The 22,914-nt window shown below is 43.7% G+C and overlaps 1 protein-coding gene across 1 annotated transcript in view; it reads right to left on the bottom strand.

Moving 5' to 3' along the window:
* The window catches only part of LOC144799411 (beta-1,4-galactosyltransferase 1-like), a 133,596-nt gene extending 127,064 nt beyond the window's left edge, over positions 1–6,532 (bottom strand). Inside the window, exon 1 of the mRNA XM_078670707.1 lies at positions 6,154–6,532. Coding sequence (XP_078526833.1) covers positions 6,154–6,271 — 118 coding nt within the window. The 5' untranslated portion in view covers positions 6,272–6,532. The remainder of the gene's footprint in view (positions 1–6,153) is intronic.
* Positions 6,533–22,914: the final 16,382 nt, after the last annotated feature.

The following is a 22,914-nucleotide window of genomic DNA, read 5'->3' as shown; positions in this document are numbered from 1 at the left end:
TTCAATGAGGAAGTGTGAGAGACAGACACTCATTTTTATGATTTGTGTTTTTGTTGGCAGCTCTGAATAGCCCTGCAGTTGTCCTTACTGTGCTAGTAGTTTTTTTTTACGTCTAACCTAGAGACAGTATATATATATATTTTTTTTAATCCATAACTAAAAAATACACACATACAGACATTCTTAATGGGGCCCCCGAGTCAGCCCTCTTTGTCCAATGGCTTTTTAAATTAACATTAACATTTTGCTTTCACCCACTACTGTATACCGCATGAGGCATAGAGTCAGCCCACAGTGGCCACGGGGTCTCTTACAATGTGAGTGATGGCATTTTTCCTGATCACATGTCCACACAATTTTAAAAAGTAGTGCTCTTCGGTGCCAGAGCTCTGGGGCCCATATTTGCTTTCATTTTGTAAAAATATTTATTTATTTTAAGCGAATCATTTCTATTACACATGTATGCAAAAAAAAAATGTAATCGCAAACTTGCCAAGGACAAGCACATTGGCTTTGCAAATGCTTGTTCCTTTAGGTTCTTAATCTGCTATCCTATATTCTCCTTACTCAGTTCTCCTTCTTTAACAATCCCCAACAATAGGCATTCCAGAATGTCCCTTGTTTGATGAAGAATTTTGAGACCAATTATGACGTCATTCACTGGACTGCCCCATTAATAGGATTGAGGGGGTGGAGGGGTTAACTCCCCTCTAGCTCTTCATGTTTTATCCGTTTCTGGTGTCTCTTGGTGTAGGCCAACCTGGGCAGTGTGCAGGGGGTCAAACCAAACAACACCAAATTGCCCACATTTAAGTCATTTATTTGCAAAAGTGCGTCTAGTGAGTGGCTGAGACATTAATTGTAACCAAATTATTTATATGGTGGGTTTCTCTTTATTTTCCTCTTTCTCTTCTGTCCTTCTCCAGTTTGCACTTCTATTTTATTGGTATTTTTCAATTTGCTAACTTGAGATTGCACATTTTTTATTAGCCGTCTTTATATACGCAGTTCGTTTTTGACTTGTTATATTTATTAAATTGAATGATGTCATAACTAACATGTTGTGTGCTCTTTTATTGTCAAGAATAAATGATTAGACATTAAAAAATCTACTTTCAGCAACTAGTTTCAATTGCAAATACATTTTTCTTAAATTAAGCTCTGTTTTTTTCAAATGGTCTTTGATAGATATTGACAAGTTAAGACCCAATTACAAATTCCCATGTATATCACAAAAAGACCGCCCCTATCTAAAGGTGACAGGAGGATAGTGTGTATAATGCAGTTCCTATTGCACTGAATCCATTGTGAATTTTCAGGACTGCGGAGTAAATGTGATTCACCCACAATATATGCCTGTACTTATGTGGTAAGTCTGTAGGGTGAACCTTGCCGAGAGGCTAGCCTGTGGGTATTTGGCATAGATCCGGCCCTCTTGGTCTTACGTTGACGCCCTTAGTACTGGATGCCACTGGACTTGTACAAGTCTTTGCATACTCCAACCAGCTAAACATTCATGACACCTAGGGATGTACAGCTTTGGTCCATAAAGCCACTGTGATATGTTATGTTAACAGATTTTGTAGAGCGCACTATACCCCGAAGGTATCAAAGCACTGTGGGAAGCAGTACATAGCAGTCTATAGGGGGTCTGGGAGGAAAAGAGCCACACTTTCAGAAGTTTTTTGAAAACAGAAAAGGAGGCAAGCACCGAGATGTGGGAGGGCGAAGGGTTTTCCATCATTCGTCAGAGCCTGAGGCCACCGAGATACAGTGTCCACCCCATCAGGCCTTCAGAATTCTGGGCATTATTGCCTTTTATGGAAGGAAGATCTAAGTAGCCTGCTAGGGGTGTACCAACGAAAGAGTGATTTAAGTTGACTGAGTTGTTTCAAGGCAAGGGCAAAGCTGGACGTAGCCTCGGGTGCTACCAGCACAGGTCGCCAGTCGTGCACCTCCGGTGAAGGGTGTAGCTACACGAGCGCCAAAGACGAAAAGGCGGAAGAAAAAAAATGCCCTGTCGATGGGTTCAAAAAACCTTCAGACATCCCTTGGAGATCCATACCACGTTCTCAAAATAATGCAAAGGTTTACCATTTATATAAGTTATGCGTACACGTAAGACAGAGGATTTCCTGCATATCTGGCAAGGATCCGGCACAGGCCCGGTTCTAGCGGGTGGGCCGGGTGGGCCAGGCCCACCCAAACTTGAGCCTGGCCCACCCAAACAGGATCCTTGGCCCTAGCAGTGAGGGCTTGAAGGCAGGCGGGCAATGCCTTTGGGATCAAAGTGATTCAACCCTCCTCCATCGTGTGTGCGTCCGGGCCGAGACAGCTTCCCGGCGCGCGCACACAGAGACAGTTTTAGAGATTATCGCAGCCACATCAGAGTACTTCACAGGTCTTTACAAGACCATGTATATGTTAAGGAGGCTTTGTTTACTTTTTTCACCCCTTCCTCTCTGCATGGCGAAAGGCAACAAATCATTTATTTGACAAAGGTAACCTTTGGTAACCTTTGCCTACTGTCCTGCTGCTGTGATATTTCTTTTTCTACGCAGCACAGGAGCAAAGAAGTTTGTTTAATTCTATTCACCTTTCCTGACCCCTGCAAAGTTTGACTAATGGAGTAGGTAAGAGAATACTTACTACATTTTTTTCTTTTTTTAAATCTGCACAGGCCCAGCAGAACACACCCTTAGTGTGTGCTTCATTTAAACAGTTTTTATCATGGCCGATGCAGGACAACAATAAGAATACAAAATGCCCAGATAATGCTGGTGATTAATGGTCCTGCTGGAGAGCAATCATTTATCTGTTGGTAGTTTTTAAATGCTGATGAACTATATTTTATGTGGATAACTCCAGAGCTTTAAGCGGGATGAAAAACCTGGGGGGGGTCTCTCAAAGGGGCGTGGCCAATGTATTTGAGGACGTGGCTTAAAAACAGTACGTTAAAAATCTGTGTTTAGCAGTGTGCGGCCCGACTTGTATTTTGCTGTTTCTGTCATTGCATCCAGGTATTTGATACAAGTAACATCATACCTACAAGTCAGGACTATTGGCTTTGTCAATGGTTGTTAGTTGCATAAGATAACAGCAACTATAGCTTGTATATAATATTGCAAATGCTTCCACTTAAAGCACTGGTGACATCACAACAATGTTGCTGCTCCCAAGTTTCAAAAGGAGAAGGAAAATCCATGGAGAAAATGACTCTCTTTAAAGGATTTCCCTTCCTCCTACAATGCTCACCTGGCATGACATCATGCCGTAACTTTACACATGCGAGTAGTGTGAACAGGGTACAGCGATGTGCCTGCTGTCTCAAAACGGGTCTCTATCGGGCTCTGTTTGGTTATCTGGACTGCAGTGACAGCAGACTGCTGTCACTGCAGTTCGGAAAAAAACAGACTACCTGTGCCAGGGCTCAAAACAGAGCCCGATAGAGACCCGTTTCGAGACACCCTTAAAAAAACTGCTGGTGCTTAGACCCAGTGAGACCCGGCCCACCTAAAGCCCTGGATAGCTCAGTGGGTTACTGCCTTTGTCACAGAGATCCTTGTGTTACTTGCAGTTCAGAAGTTACAATCCTAACATAGGACAGTAACCAATGAACTGTCACCAAAGAGCTGCCTGCAAACATGAATGGTAGAGTTAGAACTTCACTTTTTTTGTTTTGTGATATAGTTAGAACTTCCCAAGTCTTTCATTATTCTAATGTTGCTAAAATGAGTATGTTTGGGCAGATATACATTTTCATCAGTAAAGCTGACCCCATGGAATACTTTTTAAATCCTAAGGTTGTGTTTCCCCAGACCTAACCCTTTTAAAATATCCTGCCCACCAGTATGAATGACATGTGATTCATACACCTTGTAATCCTCATTGGTTTATGTGACATTCCCTGTAGACTGATTTACATACTAGTATGATTCATTGTCTCTGTACAATGTGTGCGTGGTGTAAAGTACTGACACACACTACACTGATATGAGTAGCGCTATACAACAAATGGAATGCATAAGAGAGAGGGGCTACGTAAAGATAAGGGGCACTGTTGAACAGTGGCAGTGAGGGAATCTGAGGAGGAGGTAGTGGGAGGGGCTACGGAGAGATGAGGGGCACTGGTGGAGGGTGACAGTGAGGGAATCCGAGGAGGAGGAAGTGGGAGGGGCTACGGAGAGATATGGGGCACTGGTGGAGGGTGGCAGTAAGGGAATCTGAGGAGGAGGTAGTGGGAGGGGCTACGGAGAGATGAGGGGCACTGGTGGAGGGTGGCAGTGAGGGAATCCGAGGAGGAGGTAGTGGGAGGGGCTATGGAGCGATGAGGGGCACTGGTGGAGGGTGACAGTGAGGGAATCCGAGGAGGAGGTAGTGGGAGGGGCTACGGAGAGATGAGGGGCACTGGTGGAGGGTGGCAGTGAGGGAGTCTGAGGAGGAGGTAGTGGGAGGGGCTACGGAGAGATGAGGGGCACTGGTGGAGGGTGGCAGTGAGGGAATCCGAGGAGGAGGTAGTGGGAGGGGCTATGGAGCGATGAGGGGCACTGGTGGAGGGTGACAGTGAGGGAATCCGAGGAGGAGGTAGTGGGAGGGGCTACGGAGAGATGAGGGGCACTGGTGGAGGGTGGCAGTGAGGGAGTCTGAGGAGGAGGTAGTGGGAGGGGCTATGGAGAGATGAGAGGCACTGGTTGAGGGTGTCAGAGAGGGAATCCGAGGAAGAGGTCATGGGTGGAGGGGGGAGTTAGGGAAAGATGAGGGCCACTGGTGGAGGGTGGGAGTGAAGGTATTTACGGAAAAAGAGGTTACAGGTGCGGCGCCAAAAAAGACTTTCGCATCAGTGCTGAAACCGGCATTTCTGTTTTTGTTTATTTAATTAGCAGTTGGGTCATAAGGGCTACTGTGGAACATACTTTAAAGTGTGTGCTAATTATATTTACTACTATATTTAATGTTTTAAGTATGAAGGTGATTTTACTAATGTTTTTACCAGGAAAAATGAAAGTGGAGCCCGATGGTGCCTGATATGGGGCTGGGGCCCAAGGTCAGCTGTGAGATAAGGTGCACTGGGGAGGGGTAGTGGATAATCAAGCCTGTAAGGGAGTGCGTTGCAGAGTCTGGGGTCAGGTGGAGGTAGTAATGAAGAGGGATTATCCCTGACGGCACGCACAGAGGGAGCCCGAGAAGTGTCACTTGCCTGATACTCTCTCCTCAGAAACCTCCTCTTCCCATCAAAGGGACATTAAATGGAAATAACACTTTTTGAGAGTGATCACATTTAGAAAGAGATTTGGGAAAGAGTGCGTTTTACTGGGCCTTGTAAGACTAAGAAGAGATCAAGGAGGGCCCTGAAGCAGGTCTGCCCAGACATATATGCGAAAAATCGAGCTCGCAGTGGCCCACCCAAATGCACCCTTGGCCCACCCAAATACAAATTCCTGGAACCGGGCCTGATCCGGCAAGGTGAGCAAACGTTCCCCTGGACAAAGGACCCCCGAAAGGTACAAACATCTTCCGCTTGTATGGCAGGGGGTCTTCAAAGTGGCGGCTGGGCGCCCCTGGGAGGGGCTTGACATGGTCTCAGGGTGGGTGCCAGGCTCTGGCCACGAGGAGTATTTTCTTACCTCCCTGTGTCAGTCAGCCACTCTGTAGTGCTCCATCAATAATGTATTTTTCTTGCTTGTCCTGGCTGGAAATAGGTGTCAAATTAAAGGGAGTCTAGGGTGCCGCTAGCATTTATTGGTAATCCAATATATAACAGCGTTTTTTATAAACTGAACATAACTCCAATGTTTTAATTGCTGACCATGTTCAGAGAGGCCAGTTTTATAGAAATGTTGGTCATTCGAGGGCCGGCACCTGATCACCATGTATTTTATTTTAATTTTACACGATGCGGGGGTGCAGCACTGAAAAGTTTGAAGACAACTGTAAAATGGCAGACCCATTTTGATTAACTTCGCGAAAGACTCCGTTCTCAGGAAAGAAGCAAAAACACCAAAGTATTTTAATCTTCTTATGTGTCTCCTGTACATGGGGACGCACATTTCATTCCCATTTCACAACAGCGTACAACCTTCACGTCTGTAAATGATTCCCACCCTTTGCCCCATAAAGGTTTGCATTTCCCCCTCGTCCCGACCCCCCACTCACCGACGTGCTGCCGAAAAAGGCCAAAGTTGCTTAAAGAGATCCACTGGAAACTCAGAGCGAAGCTGAAGATGATGAAGAGGCCGACGAGAAAGACGAAGTGTCTCCGCGCAAAGCCCATCTTCGGGACGCCTCCGGGCCTCTAGGCGCCCCGTCTCCGGAAAAGGCGCCCGCACGTGCCCCGGGCAGGCATGCCCGGCTCCCGGGGTGTGTGCGGGGTGCAGCCACTCCCTCCCGCACACCTGCTCGCCGCGATCGACCGAGGACACTGGGCTGCGGGACAGCGCTCTCACCGTGGCTGCCACCTCCAGGCGCCCGCCCCGCCCTCGCACGGCAGGGCTGGGTGTGGTGTGTCACTGGGGAGGGATGCAAGCTTGCAGTCATATCTGACGGGCTCGAGCAGGCCGAAGATTCTTTTTTCCTGTCTCTCATACTCACGTGTTTCTCGTGAATTTCCTGCCCCATGTCCCTGGAAAGTCGAAAGTCCAAAATAAAAGAAAAACACGAGTCGGCGGAAGAAACCGCGAGCGCGACCACACGTCACGAAACTCTCGCGGATTGAGGGCGATTTCTGTCTCCTTCTGAAAGCAGCTCACAGGGTAGTAGAGACAGGCAGAGGAAGTAGCGTTTATATAGCGCTTCAGGCAGTGGAAGTAGCGTTCATATAGCGCTTCAAGCAGTGAAAGTAGCGTTTATACAGTGCTTCAGGCAGGGGTAGTCGAGTTTATACAGCACTTCAGGCAGTGGTAGTAGCGTTTATATAGCGCTTCAGGCAGTGGAAGTAGCGTTCATATAGCGCTTCAAGCAGTGAAAGTAGCGTTTATACAGTGCTTCAGGCAGGGGTAGTCGAGTTTATACAGCACTTCAGGCAGTGGTAGTAGTGTTTATACAGCGCTTCAGGCAATGGTAGTAGTGTTTATACAGCGCTTCAGGCAGTGGTAGTCGAGTTTATACAGCGCTTCAGGCAGTGGTAGTCGCGAAGCGCAGTGGTAGTCGAGTTTATACAGCGCTTCAGGCAGTGGTAGTCGAGTTTATACAGCGCTTCAGGCAGTTGTAGTAGTGTTTATATAGCGCTTCAGACAGTGGTAGTCGAGTTTATACAGCGCTTCAGGCAGTGGTAGTCGAGTTTATACAGCGCTTCAGGCAGTGGTAGTCGAGTTTACACAGCGCTTCAGGCAATGGTAGTAGCGTTCATATAGCGCTTCAGGCAATGGTAGTAGCGTTTATACAGCGCTTCAGGCAGTGGTAGTCGAGTTTATACAGCACTTCAGGCAATGGTAGTAGTGTTTATACAGTGCTTCAGGCAGTGGTAGTAGTGTTTATACAGCGCTTCAGGCAGTGGTAGTAGTGTTTATACAGCGCTTCAAGCAGTGAAAGTAGCGTTCATATAGCACTTCAGGCAGTGGTAGTCAAGTTTATACAGCGCTTCAGGCAGTGGTAGTCGAGTTTATACAGCACTTCAGGCAGTGGTAGTAGTGTTTGTACAGCGCTTCAGGCAGTGGTAGTCGAGTTTATACAGCACTTCAGGCAGTGGTAGTAGTGTTTATACAGCACTTCAGGCAATAGTAGTAGTGGTTATACAGCGCTTCAGGCAGTGGTAGTAGTGTTTGTACAGCAGTTCAGGCAATGGTAGTCGAGTTTATACAGCGCTTCAGGCAGTGGTAGTCAAGTTTATACAGCGCTTCAGGCAGTGGTAGTCGAGTTTATACAGCACTTCAGGCAGTGGTAGTCGAGTTTATACAGCGCTTCAGGCAGTGGTAGTCGAGTTTATACAGCACTTCAGGCAGTGGTAGTAGTGTTTATACAGCACTTCAGGCAATGGTAGTAGTGGTTATACAGCGCTTCAGGCAGTGGTAGTAGTGTTTATACAGCGCTTCAGGCAGTGGTAGTCGAGTTTATACAGCGCTTCAGGCAATGGTAGTCGAGTTTATACAGCGCTTCAGGCAATGGTAGTAGTGTTTATACAGCGCTTCAGGCAGTGGTAGTAGTGTTTATACAGTGCTTCAGGCAGTGGTAGTAGTGTTTATACAGCACTTCAGGCAATGGTAATAGTGTTTATACAGTGCTTCAGGCAGTGGTAGTAGTGTTTATACAACGCTTCAGGCAATGGTAGTAGTGTTTATACAGCGCTTCAGGCAGTGGTAGACGAGTTTATACAGCACTTCAGGCAGTGGTAGTCGAGTTTATACAGCACTTCAGGCAGTGGTAGTAGTGTTTATACAGCACTTCAGGCAATGGTAGTAGTGGTTATACAGCGCTTCAGGCAGTGGTAGTAGTGTTTATACAGCGCTTCAGGCAGTGGTAGTCGAGTTTATACAGCGCTTCAGGCAATGGTAGTCGAGTTTATACAGCGCTTCAGGCAATGGTAGTAGTGTTTATACAGCGCTTCAGGCAGTGGTAGTAGTGTTTATACAGTGCTTCAGGCAGTGGTAGTAGTGTTTATACAGCACTTCAGGCAATGGTAATAGTGTTTATACAGTGCTTCAGGCAGTGGTAGTAGTGTTTATACAACGCTTCAGGCAATGGTAGTAGTGTTTATACAGCGCTTCAGGCAGTGGTAGACGAGTTTATACAGCACTTCAGGCAGTGGTAGTCGAGTTTATACAGCACTTCAGGCAGTGGTAGAAGTGTTTATACCGGACTTCAGGCAATGGTTGTAGTGCTTATACAGCACTTCAGGCAATGGTAGTAGTGTTTATACAGCGCTTCAGGCAGTGGTAGTCGAGTTTATACAGCACTTCAGGCAGTGGTAGAAGTGTTTATACAGCGCTTCAGGCAGTGGTAGTAGTGCTTATACAGCACTTCAGGCAATGGTAGTAGTGTTTATACAGCGCTTCAGGCAGTGGTAGTAGTGTTTATACAGCGCTTCGGGCAATGGTAGTAGTGTTTATACAGCTCTTCATGCAGTGGTAGTCGAGTTTATACAGCGCTTCAGGCAGTGGTAGTCAAGTTTATACAGTGCTTCAGGCAATGGTAGTAGTGTTTATACAGCACTTCAGGCAATGGTAGTAGTGGTAATACAGCGCTTCAGGCAGTGGTAGTAGCATTTATACAGCACTTCAGGCAGTGGAAGTACCGTTCATATAGTGCTTCAGGCAGTGGTAGTAGCGTTCATATAGTGCTTCAGGCAGTGGTAGCAGCGTTCATATAGCGCTTCAAGCAGTGAAAGTAGCGTTCATTTAGCGCTTCAGGCAGTGGTAGTAGCGTTTATACAGCGCTTCAGGCAGTGGTAGTCGAGTTTACACAGCGCTTCAGGCATTGGTAGTCGAGTTTATACAGCGCTTCAGGCAGTGGTAGTCGAGTTTATACAGCACTCCAGGCAGTGGTAGCAGGGTTTATACAGCGCTTCAGGCAGTGGCAGTAGTGGTTATACAGAGCTTCAGGCAGTGGTAGTAGTGTTCATATAGCGCTTCAAGCAGTGAAAGTAGCGTTCATATAGCGCTTCAGGCAGTGGTAGTAGCGTTTATACAGCGCTTCAGGCAGTGGTAGTCGAGTTTATACAGCGCTTCAGGCAGTGGTAGTCGAGTTTATACAGCGCTCCAGGCAGTGGTAGCAGGATTTATACAGCACTCCAGGCAGTGGCAGCGTTTATATAGTGCTTCGGGCAGTAGTCGTAGCGTTTATGCAGCGCTTGAGGCAGTGGAATAGAGTTTATATAGCGCTTTAGGCAGTGGTAGTAGCGGTTATACAGCGCGTCAGACTCCACTGTGAAGTGCTGAAATGCGTTATTGGATAGAAGTGGGTGGGCCACTGAAAGCTCGAACCGGGCTCGGGATAGACTCCTGGCTCGGGCTCAGCTCGAAGTCTTCTTGAGCCTTTGACCCCATCACGAGCCGAGCTTTCATGTGGCTTCTGCCTACAGGCTCAGCCTGGCCTATAAGCAGGGCCACTGAAATTATGCAGCAAAGGAGGACAAAATTACTCATCAGGGTTGTGTACATTATGCAGCGTAATGCAGCACTTTTTGTGACAGTATTACTTCATTAGTTTGTAATTTTTACACTTGTTAACACTGTCTGGGCATTAGTTGCACCTCATTAGGACTGGTTTAACACCCAATTATAGCCATAAGCAACAGAAAGGTGACCAGTCAACCTTTGAAAAGGGCTTTCCACTGCACGGCAACACCTCCCTGCGTTTTTAGTAACCTTTGAACCGTTTGAGCTGGAAACGTTTTTTGTTAAATGCAAAACATTATGCACAGATGATGCATTATGGGGCAAATGCGGCATATGTACAATTATGGGGAAAACGCTGCAGTCGCACAATCGCAAAATTCCAGTGGGCCTGCCTATAGGGAAATCACTGCTAACACCACTGGGTTCGGGCTCCCAACAGTAAGGACAAGCCACGGACCTATATTTAAACTAAACAATCGCCAATACTGTTTCTTATGTTTTATGATCCAATCTATACAGTCATATTGCAAACCGAGGTAATATGTGCACCAGCCTGCTAGTTCTGTTTGAATTAATAACTTTTTATTTTCTTATTTCTCAAAAAAAGATTTTTTTCATTTTTGCAAATTATTTAAATTTTTAAGATCACAACACATTAAGACATACATTTATAGCAATGACAATATACCCCATCAAAAACTTTCATCCTCTCTATCAATTTCTTAAACAAAACTCTCACACATTCACACATTGAAAACACCAAAATATTTGATCTATTTACAATACTATTCAACTTAGAACATTTGAAAACGGTTTGACCGTTTAATGCCATAAGAATGTTTAAATCGATTTTTGCATTTTGTTTGAAATGATGAAATGTGGATAGTACTGAGTTCTATGGCTTTGTTTTCAAATGTTCTAAGTTGAATAGTATTGTAAATAGATAAAGTATTTTGGTGTTTTCAATGTGTGAATGTGTGAGAGTTTTGTTTAAGAAATTGATAGAGAGGATGAAAGTTGAATGAGAGTGATTGTGATTTTTGATGGGGTATATTGTCATTGATATAAATGTATGTCTTAATGTGTTGTGATCTTAAAAATGTAAATAATTTGCAAAAATGAAAAAATTCTTTTTTTGAGAAATAAGAAAATAATAAGTGATTAATTCAGACAGAACTAGCAGGCTGGGGCACATATTGCCTTGGTTTGCCATATGACTGTATAGATTGGATCATAAAACATAAGAAACAGTATTGGCGATTGTTCAGTTTAAATATAGGGAAAGCAGGCAGTGCCCAATGCACTGGTCTAACAGGACAGTACTCTGGCGTTTTTTGGGCTGTTTGTGGGCCTGTTCTTTGGTCTACTGGAACATCATTTTTAGGTCGAGCGACCTATCTCAATGCGCATGCGCATTGAGCGAGAGCGAGATATATAGGGGCTTATCGAGAGTTTACCTAACTGGCGATTCCACTGGCGATTTCTTGCAGTGCATGTGCTTTTTAGGTCATTGCGCAAGCGCAAGCCCTAAAAAGCGCGTGCACAATGCCACCAGCCGCCTGCCTGCCTGCCTCGCATTACCACATCAAAGGCGGCCGCGTCTCAGGCCCCTGCTGCTTCACACCCTCATGCCGCTCTCCCCGCTCAGCCCCCTCCCCTGCCCGCCGTGTCGCATTTCTCCTCCCTCCTCCCCACAGCAATGCCCTCCGTCTTGTTTTACCCGTTTCTTCTTTTCTCTATCTGTCCCGCGTCCCTTTCTCTCTTTGCCTCGCCGTACTTTCAGTTTCACGGCCGCGTCTCCTCTTAAAACTTGCTTTTAAACTTGTTTAACTTGTTTTACAATCTGTTCGTGCTGATTGCACTGTGTATTGCGTGAACTTGTCCTGTGTTTTGTGTATATACTGCACGCTGTTTGTACAGAATATTCAGTATTCTCACAGTCTCGAGGCGCTGTGCATACATTGACTTTTTTTTTCTATTGCTCATCTCTCACCATTCGCGCGTCTTCTGGGATTTTCAAGGCCCCCGGCCTGAACAAACGGATTCTCCCTAAATTCACACATTTCAATCTGCCATTTATCACCCGTGGCTGCGGACATCTTACATTGTTAATGATGGGTAATGGCCTGGTCTGTAGGGCACAGAAGCCCGGCCGAATCCACTGTTAACGTCTTAAAACCGGGTCCACTAAACGCGTCAGATGGTAATCCACGTCTGAGTGTCGTGGGGAGCGGGTTGGGGGCGCTGCGTGCACTGATGACTTGCACTCACTCCATCCCACAATGTGACGGTCATTGTACACTGCATGCAATGACAAGCATCGTGATCTCGCTGTTTCGTTCATTAACAAAGAACACCCCGAGCAAGTGTCATTCAGTGCTTCACAGGTGGAAACAAGAACACCCCTGTCACTTCTATGAAATAAAGAGCCCCCAGACATGTCTGTTACACTGCCTCACTGCAATAAAAGAGGGCACCCCTGATATGTCTATCGCACTATGTGACTGCTAGAAATTTTAAGAGCCCCCAGACATGTCTGTCACACTGAATTACTGCAACAAACATACAGAATCCGCAGACATGCCTATATCACTGTAATACAAATAGAGCACCCAGATATGTCTGATACTGCATCACTGCTATAAATACACAGCATCTGCAGATATGTCACACTGCATCACCCAAATAAAAATAGGGCACCCCTATACCTCTATTGCATTGCATAAATGCTATAAATATAAGCACCACAACACTGCAACAAACATACAGCATCTGCAGATAAGTCTATCTCACTGCATCATTGCAATACATATAGAGCATCCCTGAATATGTCTTTCACTCTGCAGTACTCCGAGAAATAAAGAGCATCCCCAGGGGCGTGTCTCTCACACTGCACCACTGCAATCTAGGCAGAGCACCTCCAGATATGTCTAAAAAATAAAGAGCACCGCAGACATGGCTGTCTCACTGCATCATCCCCTAACTATTACACTGTGCAGTAACTGTGAAATAAGACTATCTCTGGGCATGTCTATTACTCCGCGTCATTATGTCTTGTTATACTCCATCAAAATGTTTTATCCAGGGCCACTGGAATTATGCAATTGTGTGTCCGCAGCAATGTTTGCATCATTATAGAGTTGCCGTATTTGCCATATAATCCATCATCTGCTGCATAAACTGCAGATTTTAACCCAAACGGTTCAAAGGTTACTACAAATGCGACGGCACGTGTTGCTGCGCAGTGGAAGGACCTTTGCAGACCTGGATTGGTCAAATATTACTATATTTGGGTGTTTAATTGGTAGTGACGTAATGCAAACAATGCCCAGAGAGTGTTACCAAGTTTAAAAAGCATTGGCATAGCCAATAGGTCTCGCTTTTGGGACCTAATAAGTATTTAGTTATGCAGCACAATATCCTTAGTGCAACAACAACTGTTGCATGGCTAAACACTTATTAGGTCCCAAAGGCGAGACCTATTGGCTATGCCAATGCTTGTTACTGTTGATTTCCCTGTCATTAAAACAAACATTGCCAGCAGCAAGCTCAAATCCCTGCAGTCTTTCATAACTTACAAAACACTTCTACAACGTGTCTTTACTAGCTCCAAACGGCCCACATTTGCAAAATGGGCTACTTTTTTAGCTTTCGAATTCACTAATGGGGACCACTTTTATTTTCGTGCCCGGGCCTATTTTTCGTCCTTGTCTGAACCCGTCTACCTGCACCTCGCACTCTAAACTCATGCACCAAGATCTGAAGACAAAGTATGAACTGTTGGTGCAAAACAGGAAACACAAAATATACTCATTTAGGGGGTGAACTGCACAACGTGCAACAGGAAAACCACTGCTAAGTCTCGAGTCTTGCAGCACCTTCAGATATGTGAGATCGGGGTGTACGCAATTCAAAACAAGCATTGGTAAATGATTTGGTTTCACCAATGTGATTAATAATAAATTAAAGAAACTCCGTAAAAAGTGGTCTGACTTGTTTACTGAGAAAGACAATATATTGTAAATACTTCATAAGAGCAGTCATTCTAAATTCCAACTTACATACCATTTAAATGCCAGATATTTGAAGCCCAACAGAGCGGTGGCAAGGAGAAATGTAGCCTTGACTACAGAGAGAATTCAGCTTGGTGCTTCATTAGTAGTGGCTCAGGATTCCCGGTGGGGCCCTAGCAGAGTTCACCCTTTAGGAATTGCAAAGTCTGTGCAAGCCTCACCAGCAGGCAGAGGCGCAACTAGAGCCACACTTCGGTGGGGGGCTAATAAAAAATTTCGGGGGGGGGACCTTTATTCAGTAGGCAGAGTGGAGCTGCAGGGCCTCCAACAAGGGGTAAACAACAGCAAGGCCTAATTTACATTCAAATGGTCTTTTAAAGACCTGTGAAACGTTCGGGTGCGGCTGTGTGTGTGTGTACCCGGGATCTGTCTCATCCCGGGCTGCCACACACGACGGGGGGGGCTGAAGCCCGTGAGTTCAATGGGTGTTGCGCGCCTGCCAGCAGGTCACGATTCCCTTGAGATTTTAGACTACTGAAAGCAACCGAAATATCAGAGGGACACTCGGAAGAGTTCGAGGAATAAAATAAAATAAGAAAGGAACACTTAATTTTATGAAAACTGTGTGTACACCCTTCAAGCTCCAATTTAGCAAATGCTTTTGCAACCAGACCTATAAACATTACCACTTGTTAAAAAAAAAACACATTAGAAAAAAATTAGCCTTCGGGTCTCTTTCCAACTAAACAATGCACCTGATTGATGTTTGATAGGTTGCCACATGTTTCAAAACAACACAGAAACAACCAAAAGATGCACAGCCAACAACAGCCTGAAGAAACCGTGATCTCTAAGAAATCACAATAATTACAAGCAGTGTGTCTCTTGCTTTCATCTTAGCCTCATCAGATAGGATTTATGTAACACCCCCAACAAACGCCGGAAATAGTGGTGTTAAACCTATTGAGAAATAATATTAGAACGTGAAATAATTTGTATTTACACAATTTCTTTAGGGTTCTTTACACAGTGGAACGAGGTACTGAAAGTCGCAATCACTCACAAGTTCACTTTGGTGATAGCGATCACATTTACAACTCACACAATACATGTAATCAACCTTTTATTCAACATTTTTGTTCTTTACATTTTTTCAATCAAATACCTATTTGTATTACACCGTTATTTTGAAAAGTAGAATGAATAAATAACCCTAAAATTGAAATGATAACTAATAAATGTAAGGGACCACAACTTGTCCGCGTCACCCTCAATGTAATTCTTGCCACATCATTGTTCTGCTGGAACATTTACTGTTATAAAGGGTGCCACCTCCATGCCACTGCATAAGAGCGGATGAGGGTCATCAGGGCGCCTGCAGCTGGACCGCATTTATCTACTTTACGACAAGCTTCCGAAGCTCGGCTGCTGGTGGGAATTCTACCTCAACCCTAGACGAGGAAAATTAAAAAGGAGGCTTCTCAGGGATTGAGCTATTGTCATATGACTATGAACGTATTAATAATAGACCAACAGGATCACAGGTGAAGGACCCCTGAAAAAAATAGAAATATTAGTCTCAGACTCAGCCTTCTGTGGCTGCCCGTTATAAAATCATATGTCCAGAAAAAACAAGAGTGATGTAAGTGGGATTTTTACCAAGATTAGGTCAAACGGGTCTTTATGAGTTCAAGTTCAAGTTCTACAATTTGTATAGCGCACTACTCACCCAGAGGGTCTCAAGGCGCTTGTGGGAGAGAGGGGCTTTACTTATCAAATATCCAAGTTTTTAGTTGCTTTCTGAAGGAGAGGTGGTTCTGTGTAAGGCGGAGGTGGATGGGGAGGGAGTGAGTTGAATGAGCGGGTGCATTACAGGTATTCTCTTGTTAGTACGATGTACATGGACACTTTAACAGTGAATACAAATAGATTTATCACATCACAAAAGTATAAGCCCTTAGATATATTAGTATTTTGGCTACTAAAGAAAATGGCATTCCGTGGACGGGCACATGTTTAAAAATCTGAATCTCAACAGATCAAACATAATATAAACAAACAAATGTGTCAGTTATATTTTTTCTACACTTTTTTTCTACATTCTACACATATATTATGTAGAAAATATTTGGTATGTACCTGTAGAATGTGTGCAACTTTGAGTTGTCACATGTGGTGGATAGTATTATCAGTCAATAACTGGCACACTGGCCGGTTATTCTGAGCAGCAATTACTTTCTAAGATGTGTCCCTCTGCTGCTGTGCGGACACATAGAATTAACTTTCTTACAAAAGTCTGAAATGCTTCAAGATAATTCCTCTTTTAACTGATAATATGGTCCATGTGCTAAATCAACCAAGCTCGCATGGTACTACAGGACATCAATCATGCATGAATAAGTTAGAGCATTAGACGTGGTTTGCCGATTGTTGGTGTGTGTTTAAAGATTGTGGCAGCTTCAGTGTTACAGGGACACATCATTAGGATGGGTATGCTCCCCGCAGCTTAAGCTGAACCAGTTTTACAAACTGGGTGTGAAGGTAACCTATGATATGGAGAGAAGTGTGGAAGAAAGCAGGCGAAGGGGCATTTTAAACAAGCATCACAGTGGAGAGAAAGTGGTGCAGTGGCCAGAGCTGCTGACTGACTCGAGAGGTGGGGATCCCGGTTCGAGTCTCAGCGGCGCAACATCCTGTGATTCTGGGCAAATCATTTAATCTCTCTGGGTGATAAATTGTGCTATATAAATCTGCTGCAAGACGAAAATAAGCAGAAAGAGGCAAAACTTTATGAAAAAATAGTTCCATCAAGGCGGATGTTAACAGTATTTAGGCTAAGGGAAACTGATAAGAGAAGCAAACTAGGAACAAGCCTTGGCAAATGCAGGAAAATATGCTACAGCAAATAGAAATGGAGGAAAAATAAGTGTCATGCACAGGAGCCAATCCAAGTTCATGTTTAAAAACTATTGCTTTTAAGAAATCTTTCTCAATGCAGTGATATCATATGATTTACTAAGGTGAAACTTTTCTGTGTGTTACATAAATACACTTTGAATTTTGAAGAGACTTTATCATATTTTGACATGATGATTTTTGCATGATTTACTTGCCAAATATTTCCAGGACATGGCTTGTGCCAGCCTCTTAGGGCCAAGTCAGACCCTTAGCTCAACTCTCCCTGTTAATTTGTTGGCTCACCCTTCTCTTTCATGGGGCGGATAGCATGCTGCACCATGGTGTGAGTGCTTGTATAGTTTCTAGGAGTCTTGTGTGAGTGACCAGAGAAGGGAGTTTTCTTGTCTTGGGGTACAACGTCTAGCAATGTGATGGAAGCAGATGTGTGAGAGGTAGATGCTGGTCGTGAACACATTTATGCTGCTGGTTCCTCATTACGTTTGCAGTGGTTATAGGAAGCCTTCTTTATTCAATTTTTCTCAATCGGAATAATATATATAGGGGTTGTTGGTTAACGTTTGGTCAGTGCTCAGATGATTTCAAGCTTGCTCGGGTTACAAAAGGAATACGCATTTTAAAACAAGTACTGGCAAAGCCAATAAGTCTGCCTTGGCATGCTTGTGCAATGGTTATTTTTTTTTTTAGATTTATATTGACAGTATATGCCAGATGAATAAAACAAAAATAAAACATACTGTCATCTAAATGTTTTCACTGAATGCTTGCAGTAAACATGTTATTACCTACATTACTGGTGTGGCTGTTTTACTAGTGATTTTTTCAATTTAAAAACCAGCCTTCCAGAAGTGCCATGCATTTACTATTATTTTTTATAATCGTGACAAGAAGAAATCATCTTTCAACTAAGCGCTCAATTTGCAGGCAGCTACAATGTCACACACAATGTCACTTAAACACTTTATAACAACAACTTTAAACAAGCATTTGTAATGCAATCGGTCTCGCTTTTGTGAAATTTAGAACTATTGGCGCTGTAAATGACAATGTTTATAACGTATGTTTTTTTGTTTGTTTTTTGTTTGCAGTGGAGTGATAATTTAGAAAACGCAAGTTAGACGATTAGCGATGTATATGTAATTTTCTTTTACTTGCGTGTTAATAAGTGGCTGTATGTGGTGTTTAGTGGGATCATGTGGTTACCATCCAGATATTATGAACATTTAAGAAGCAGAGGTGTAGTTCGGATGGATGGGTTGGTGCAGGCGGGCAACTAGAGCTAAATTTCGGGGGGGGGGGCTGAAAAATATTTCGGGGGGGCTAATTCTTCCAAACATAGACAGAGTGGCTGTAAGAAGGGGCGAACACACAACAAAAGCCTCATTTACACGTAAATGGTCTTTTAAAGACCTGTTAAGTACTCGGGTGCGGCTGCAATTAAATGCTCGCCAGCCTGCGAAGCTGTCTCTGACACACACGACGGGGGGGGGGGGGGTTAGTGTGGCTGAAGCCCCGTGAGCCCAATGTGTGTTGCGCGCCTGGGCTGGTGGAAGGATAGCTATTTGTATGAATGCTTGAATGTATGGATACGTGTATTAGTACATGGATGGATGTCTGGGTGATTAGATGAATGAAAAGATGATAGGTGATGCATGCGTAGGATAGTTACAGGCTGTTGGTAGGGAAACAGAAGAATGGATACTTAAACTATTCACAACAATTAAATGTTTATACTTTATTGGACGTTTGACCAAGACTGGATGATATGTGAGGTAAGATGGTGGTCACAACGAGTATTGTAACAAGCACAGCAGATGCACGAAGCAGCAAGATGACAGTAGCCATGTTGAGAGCGCCAGGCTGCAGCGCGCGCACACACACACACAAACATGCCTGGTACAAGGAACCTGATAGGCGTGTGCCAGGGTTTTAAAACCAGGTACAAGTACCTGTAGATCAGGAAACATCCAGAGCCCGACTTGATTTGAACGGAGTTAAAAGCTATTTAAACAAGCATTGGCATAGCCAATAGGTCTCGCCTTTGGGATCTTATAAGTGTTTAGCCTTACAACACTTGATGTTGTTGCACCAAGGATATTGTGCTGGATAACTAAACACTTATAAGGTCCCAAAGGCGTGACCTATTGGCTATGCCAATGCTTACTTTATGTTTATTGTTGGGTTTTTAATGTACTGGATAATTGACGCCGCAGTGAAGAGTCATCCTTCTTTTAAATGTTGAGTTTTTAGTTCTCTAGATCAGATGCTCTGTGGTATCACTATATTATTGTGGGTACATACATATTGTAAATATTTTTGATATGATATAATATTAAATCCTTACACCTGTGTAACAGTCACTAAGAGTGACTATTTGATGAGTGTGGTGCGAACTGTAAGTGAACAGTGAGTGGATCACCTCCTGAGGGGAGATAAGCTTCTGGTTCTCAGCCTGACAGTCTCCAGGGAGGCACTTCTTTTTGAAACAGATGAGTCCAGCAGAGGAATTACTCATGCTGAGTGCAATGGGGGCAGTGTCAAAGGGTGGGGTTAGAGTCACAGAAATGGCTTAAAATGACAAATTATCCTGTAACTATTCTGTTGCTCTTTCACCTTCAGTTAGCAGCATATCAAATAACACATACTAAAGATAAATGCAAGTTAGAGTATTCAGCGGAACATGCACTCCTTTACATGATGAAAGGTCAACTGGTTAATGCAATCACTGCAGATATCTGTGTGTAACCAGTAAGAAACAGGTTTGAATCCTGTCCTGTGAATATCACAATTTCAGGAGCAATGGAAATAAATATGGAGCTAAACAGTATTAAAGACATATACATGCAACCTCTGTTCAGTAGTATCAAACGTTTTTTCTATTTATTGTTATTTTTATAAATAGATAAGGCCAAATATAAAACATATCGTCCTCTGTATGTATGTTTGCACTGGGTACATACAGTCAAAATACAGACATTTTTTACATTAATGAAATGGCATATATAGTGCACACAGTGTCAATCATTGATATATGGGAAATTGTTGGCAGGATACAATGAATATCAACAACATACATTCAAAATGATCATATTGATATATTCAGAGGACAATCATTTCTGGCATGGCCTATAAAGAGGGTGCATGTACAAACAAAACAAAGATCAATATTAAGAACAAAATCAACATTCCTATTACAATATTAGCTACCATATGGTATGCGAAAGATACAACTCAGACCGAAAGCGGCTGAGGAATTAAAAACGCTAATTGCAAGTCATTTATAACTGTCAAAAACACAAGACAAATGGTTAAACTTAACTGTGTGCCATTTCTACTGAATGTCCATCAGTGAAACCAGCAGTGCCAAAGATACCTAGAGGTGAAAAGATTAAATGAAGCAATAGTGTCCCAAGAATAGAGTAGAGAAGCCAAGATAGCCTTGGTGGCAATTATGTAACATGCAAAAAATAAATGAAAGGAGCTAGAATGCTATTGATCCAGTGACACCATATTATAAAGGGATTTCTCAGGAGAATCATTTATTAAGTACCTTATTGGGACTTATGAGGTAGATCACTTAGGATAGTGTGAGGCCTCAGGTTGGATAGATGGTTCTATATGGGAACAGAAAGAACGATTCAAGGTATGTACAAGAGTAAACTCTATCTACATTAGTATTGAAAAAGTAAAAGAGCCACTACTCATGTAAAGGGCATTACCAATCAGTAATGAAAGTCTGGCGTTATGATGGAACCTATGTAGGTAGGGGTCCTCAGGTCCAGATAGAAAGGTCTGGATTGCAATGATGTTATTTTCGCATCAATAGCGGTCGCAGTCCACTAGGCTGTGAGACCGTGAGTCTAAACAACATAACATAGGTACGATTCGACATTAGATTGCAAAGAATAATGTGGGGCAGATATCTATCTTGTCAGATTATTCAAAAGTTAAGAAGAGGGGATATATATATATTACTCTGCATGTAATTAGTGAATTCGATAGCTGCGAAGATCACATGATATCTACAATGCATCAGGCCTGCTTAGCTCACACTAGCTGTACCGGGATGAAAAAACGATGTATGTCCTACTTGAGAACGAGTGGTAAATAAATCAGAAAACGTATTAATCCTATTGGAGTGCGCATGTATATAAGCAGTCTAAATAAATACTGCCTACTATGTATAATTAAAGGCGTACATATTACGCACTGCATGCTCATAGTTGGGTCAAAAGGAGCTCTGAGTATACAAAGGTAGGAGAATGCTTTGCGCCGGTGCTTACCAATGAATTAGTAGGGTCACCGCTAAAAGTTGATTAGTGTCTTGTCTTATATTTAAGTAATTTGCAGGGGCTCACGATACGGCTAAAGACAGAGTGAAACAGCAATGAGCAGGTTACCGACATAGAACAGAATGTATTACATAATTATAGAGAAGGAAAGGGAAATAAGGGGAAGGAAAAATGGCAGAGACTCACATGGCCTGAAGCTTGCCATCGGTAGCAGTATTGAAGAACAGTGGACTTTAATTAGTTAGGCTGCAGAGAAAAATGATTACTCGAAGTTACTGAGTGAACACACTGCAGTAGCAGAAGTGGCAGCAATATCGGGCGAAGCGAGACTGGGGCATATGGGTTCTTACCTATGGTATCGATGGTTACGAAGACTCCAAGGAGCCAGATCACTCTATGCAAGCCAAGGCTGGAGGACGCCACAATAGTTGATCCTTGTTGAAGCCGATCTTTATTTCATGATCCCATGCGTCTTGAACGCTCCACAAACCGAGCTACAGCAATGCTGAGATGACGTGTGTTACATGCCAGCAGCTGCTGGCTATTTAAACTTTGTTTGTGAGGAATGCGCGCCAAGCCCTGACGGCAATGACGTGCAGAGTCAGAAAGTAAACATAGGAAGAGGGCTACGAGATGAGCACTCAAAGGAATAGTGATCGTCGCCATGCTTGAGTGGACCCAATAGAGTAACTATTCATTATGGAACATTAGCGAACCAAGTTTGGCAAAGCTAACTGGAAAATGCTGCATGTATAGTGCAAATTGATATTAGCTTGCCTCGAAAAAACAAAATAGACCCGGGAAGCCAAACGATGTCGGAGTTATTATGTCAACGAGTGCAATCGTTGCCACCTTAGAGCATTATGGACGTAGTCAATTCAACAGTGCACTTATTATAAAAAAATATATCCCTATCTTTTTGATGATATAACAGTACTTTTAGTGAGAAGGATTTGGTTGCAAAGATTGGCTGAACCAGAAGGAAATACCATTCAGTATGTAATACTGTAAGCCAGATGCAACCAGATTATAGCATATATACTACTATGTGAAGGTGCCATGCCTGGGAGGGTTGATAAAAGAACAAGGAGAAACACGAGAGACGGCCTGCGGCCGTCAAAGTGAAAGTACGGCCGGCGGAGGAGAAATGCGACACGGCAAGCAGGGGAGGGGGCGGAGCGGGGAGAGCGGCATGAGGGTGTGAAGCAGCAGGGGCCTGAGATGCGGCCGCCTTTGATGTGATAATGCGAGGCAAGCAGCTGGTGGCATTGTGCACGCGCTTTCACATGCACTGGAAGAAATCGCCTGATCTCGGTAAGCTCTGTTTAAGCCGCTATATATCGAGCTCCCGCTCAATGCGCATGCGCATTGAGATAGGTCGCTTGACCTAAAAACCGGGCTGTGTCTACAAAGCCGTTTGTAACGTGGAGACTTTAAGAACATGTTGTCCCATGTAATTTTTACACTATGGTGTAGGTGGAGGGCCAACGGTGCATTTTCTAACACATATTTAAGTGTTTAGTTTTTTAGCCCAATTTCTAGTTTTTGCCTAGAGGCTCTCAGCCTTCCGTGGTTACCAAGCACTGAGAGATGGCAGAGCGCAAAGAGTAATAAGGGGAAAACATGGCTATGAGAAGTCAGAGT

This window comes from Lissotriton helveticus, chromosome 12, assembly GCF_964261635.1.
Source record: "Lissotriton helveticus chromosome 12, aLisHel1.1, whole genome shotgun sequence".
NCBI classification, from domain to species: domain Eukaryota; kingdom Metazoa; phylum Chordata; class Amphibia; order Caudata; family Salamandridae; genus Lissotriton; species Lissotriton helveticus.
The sequence above is the reverse complement of the archived record's forward strand: the minus strand, read 5'-3'. Positions and strand labels throughout refer to the sequence as shown.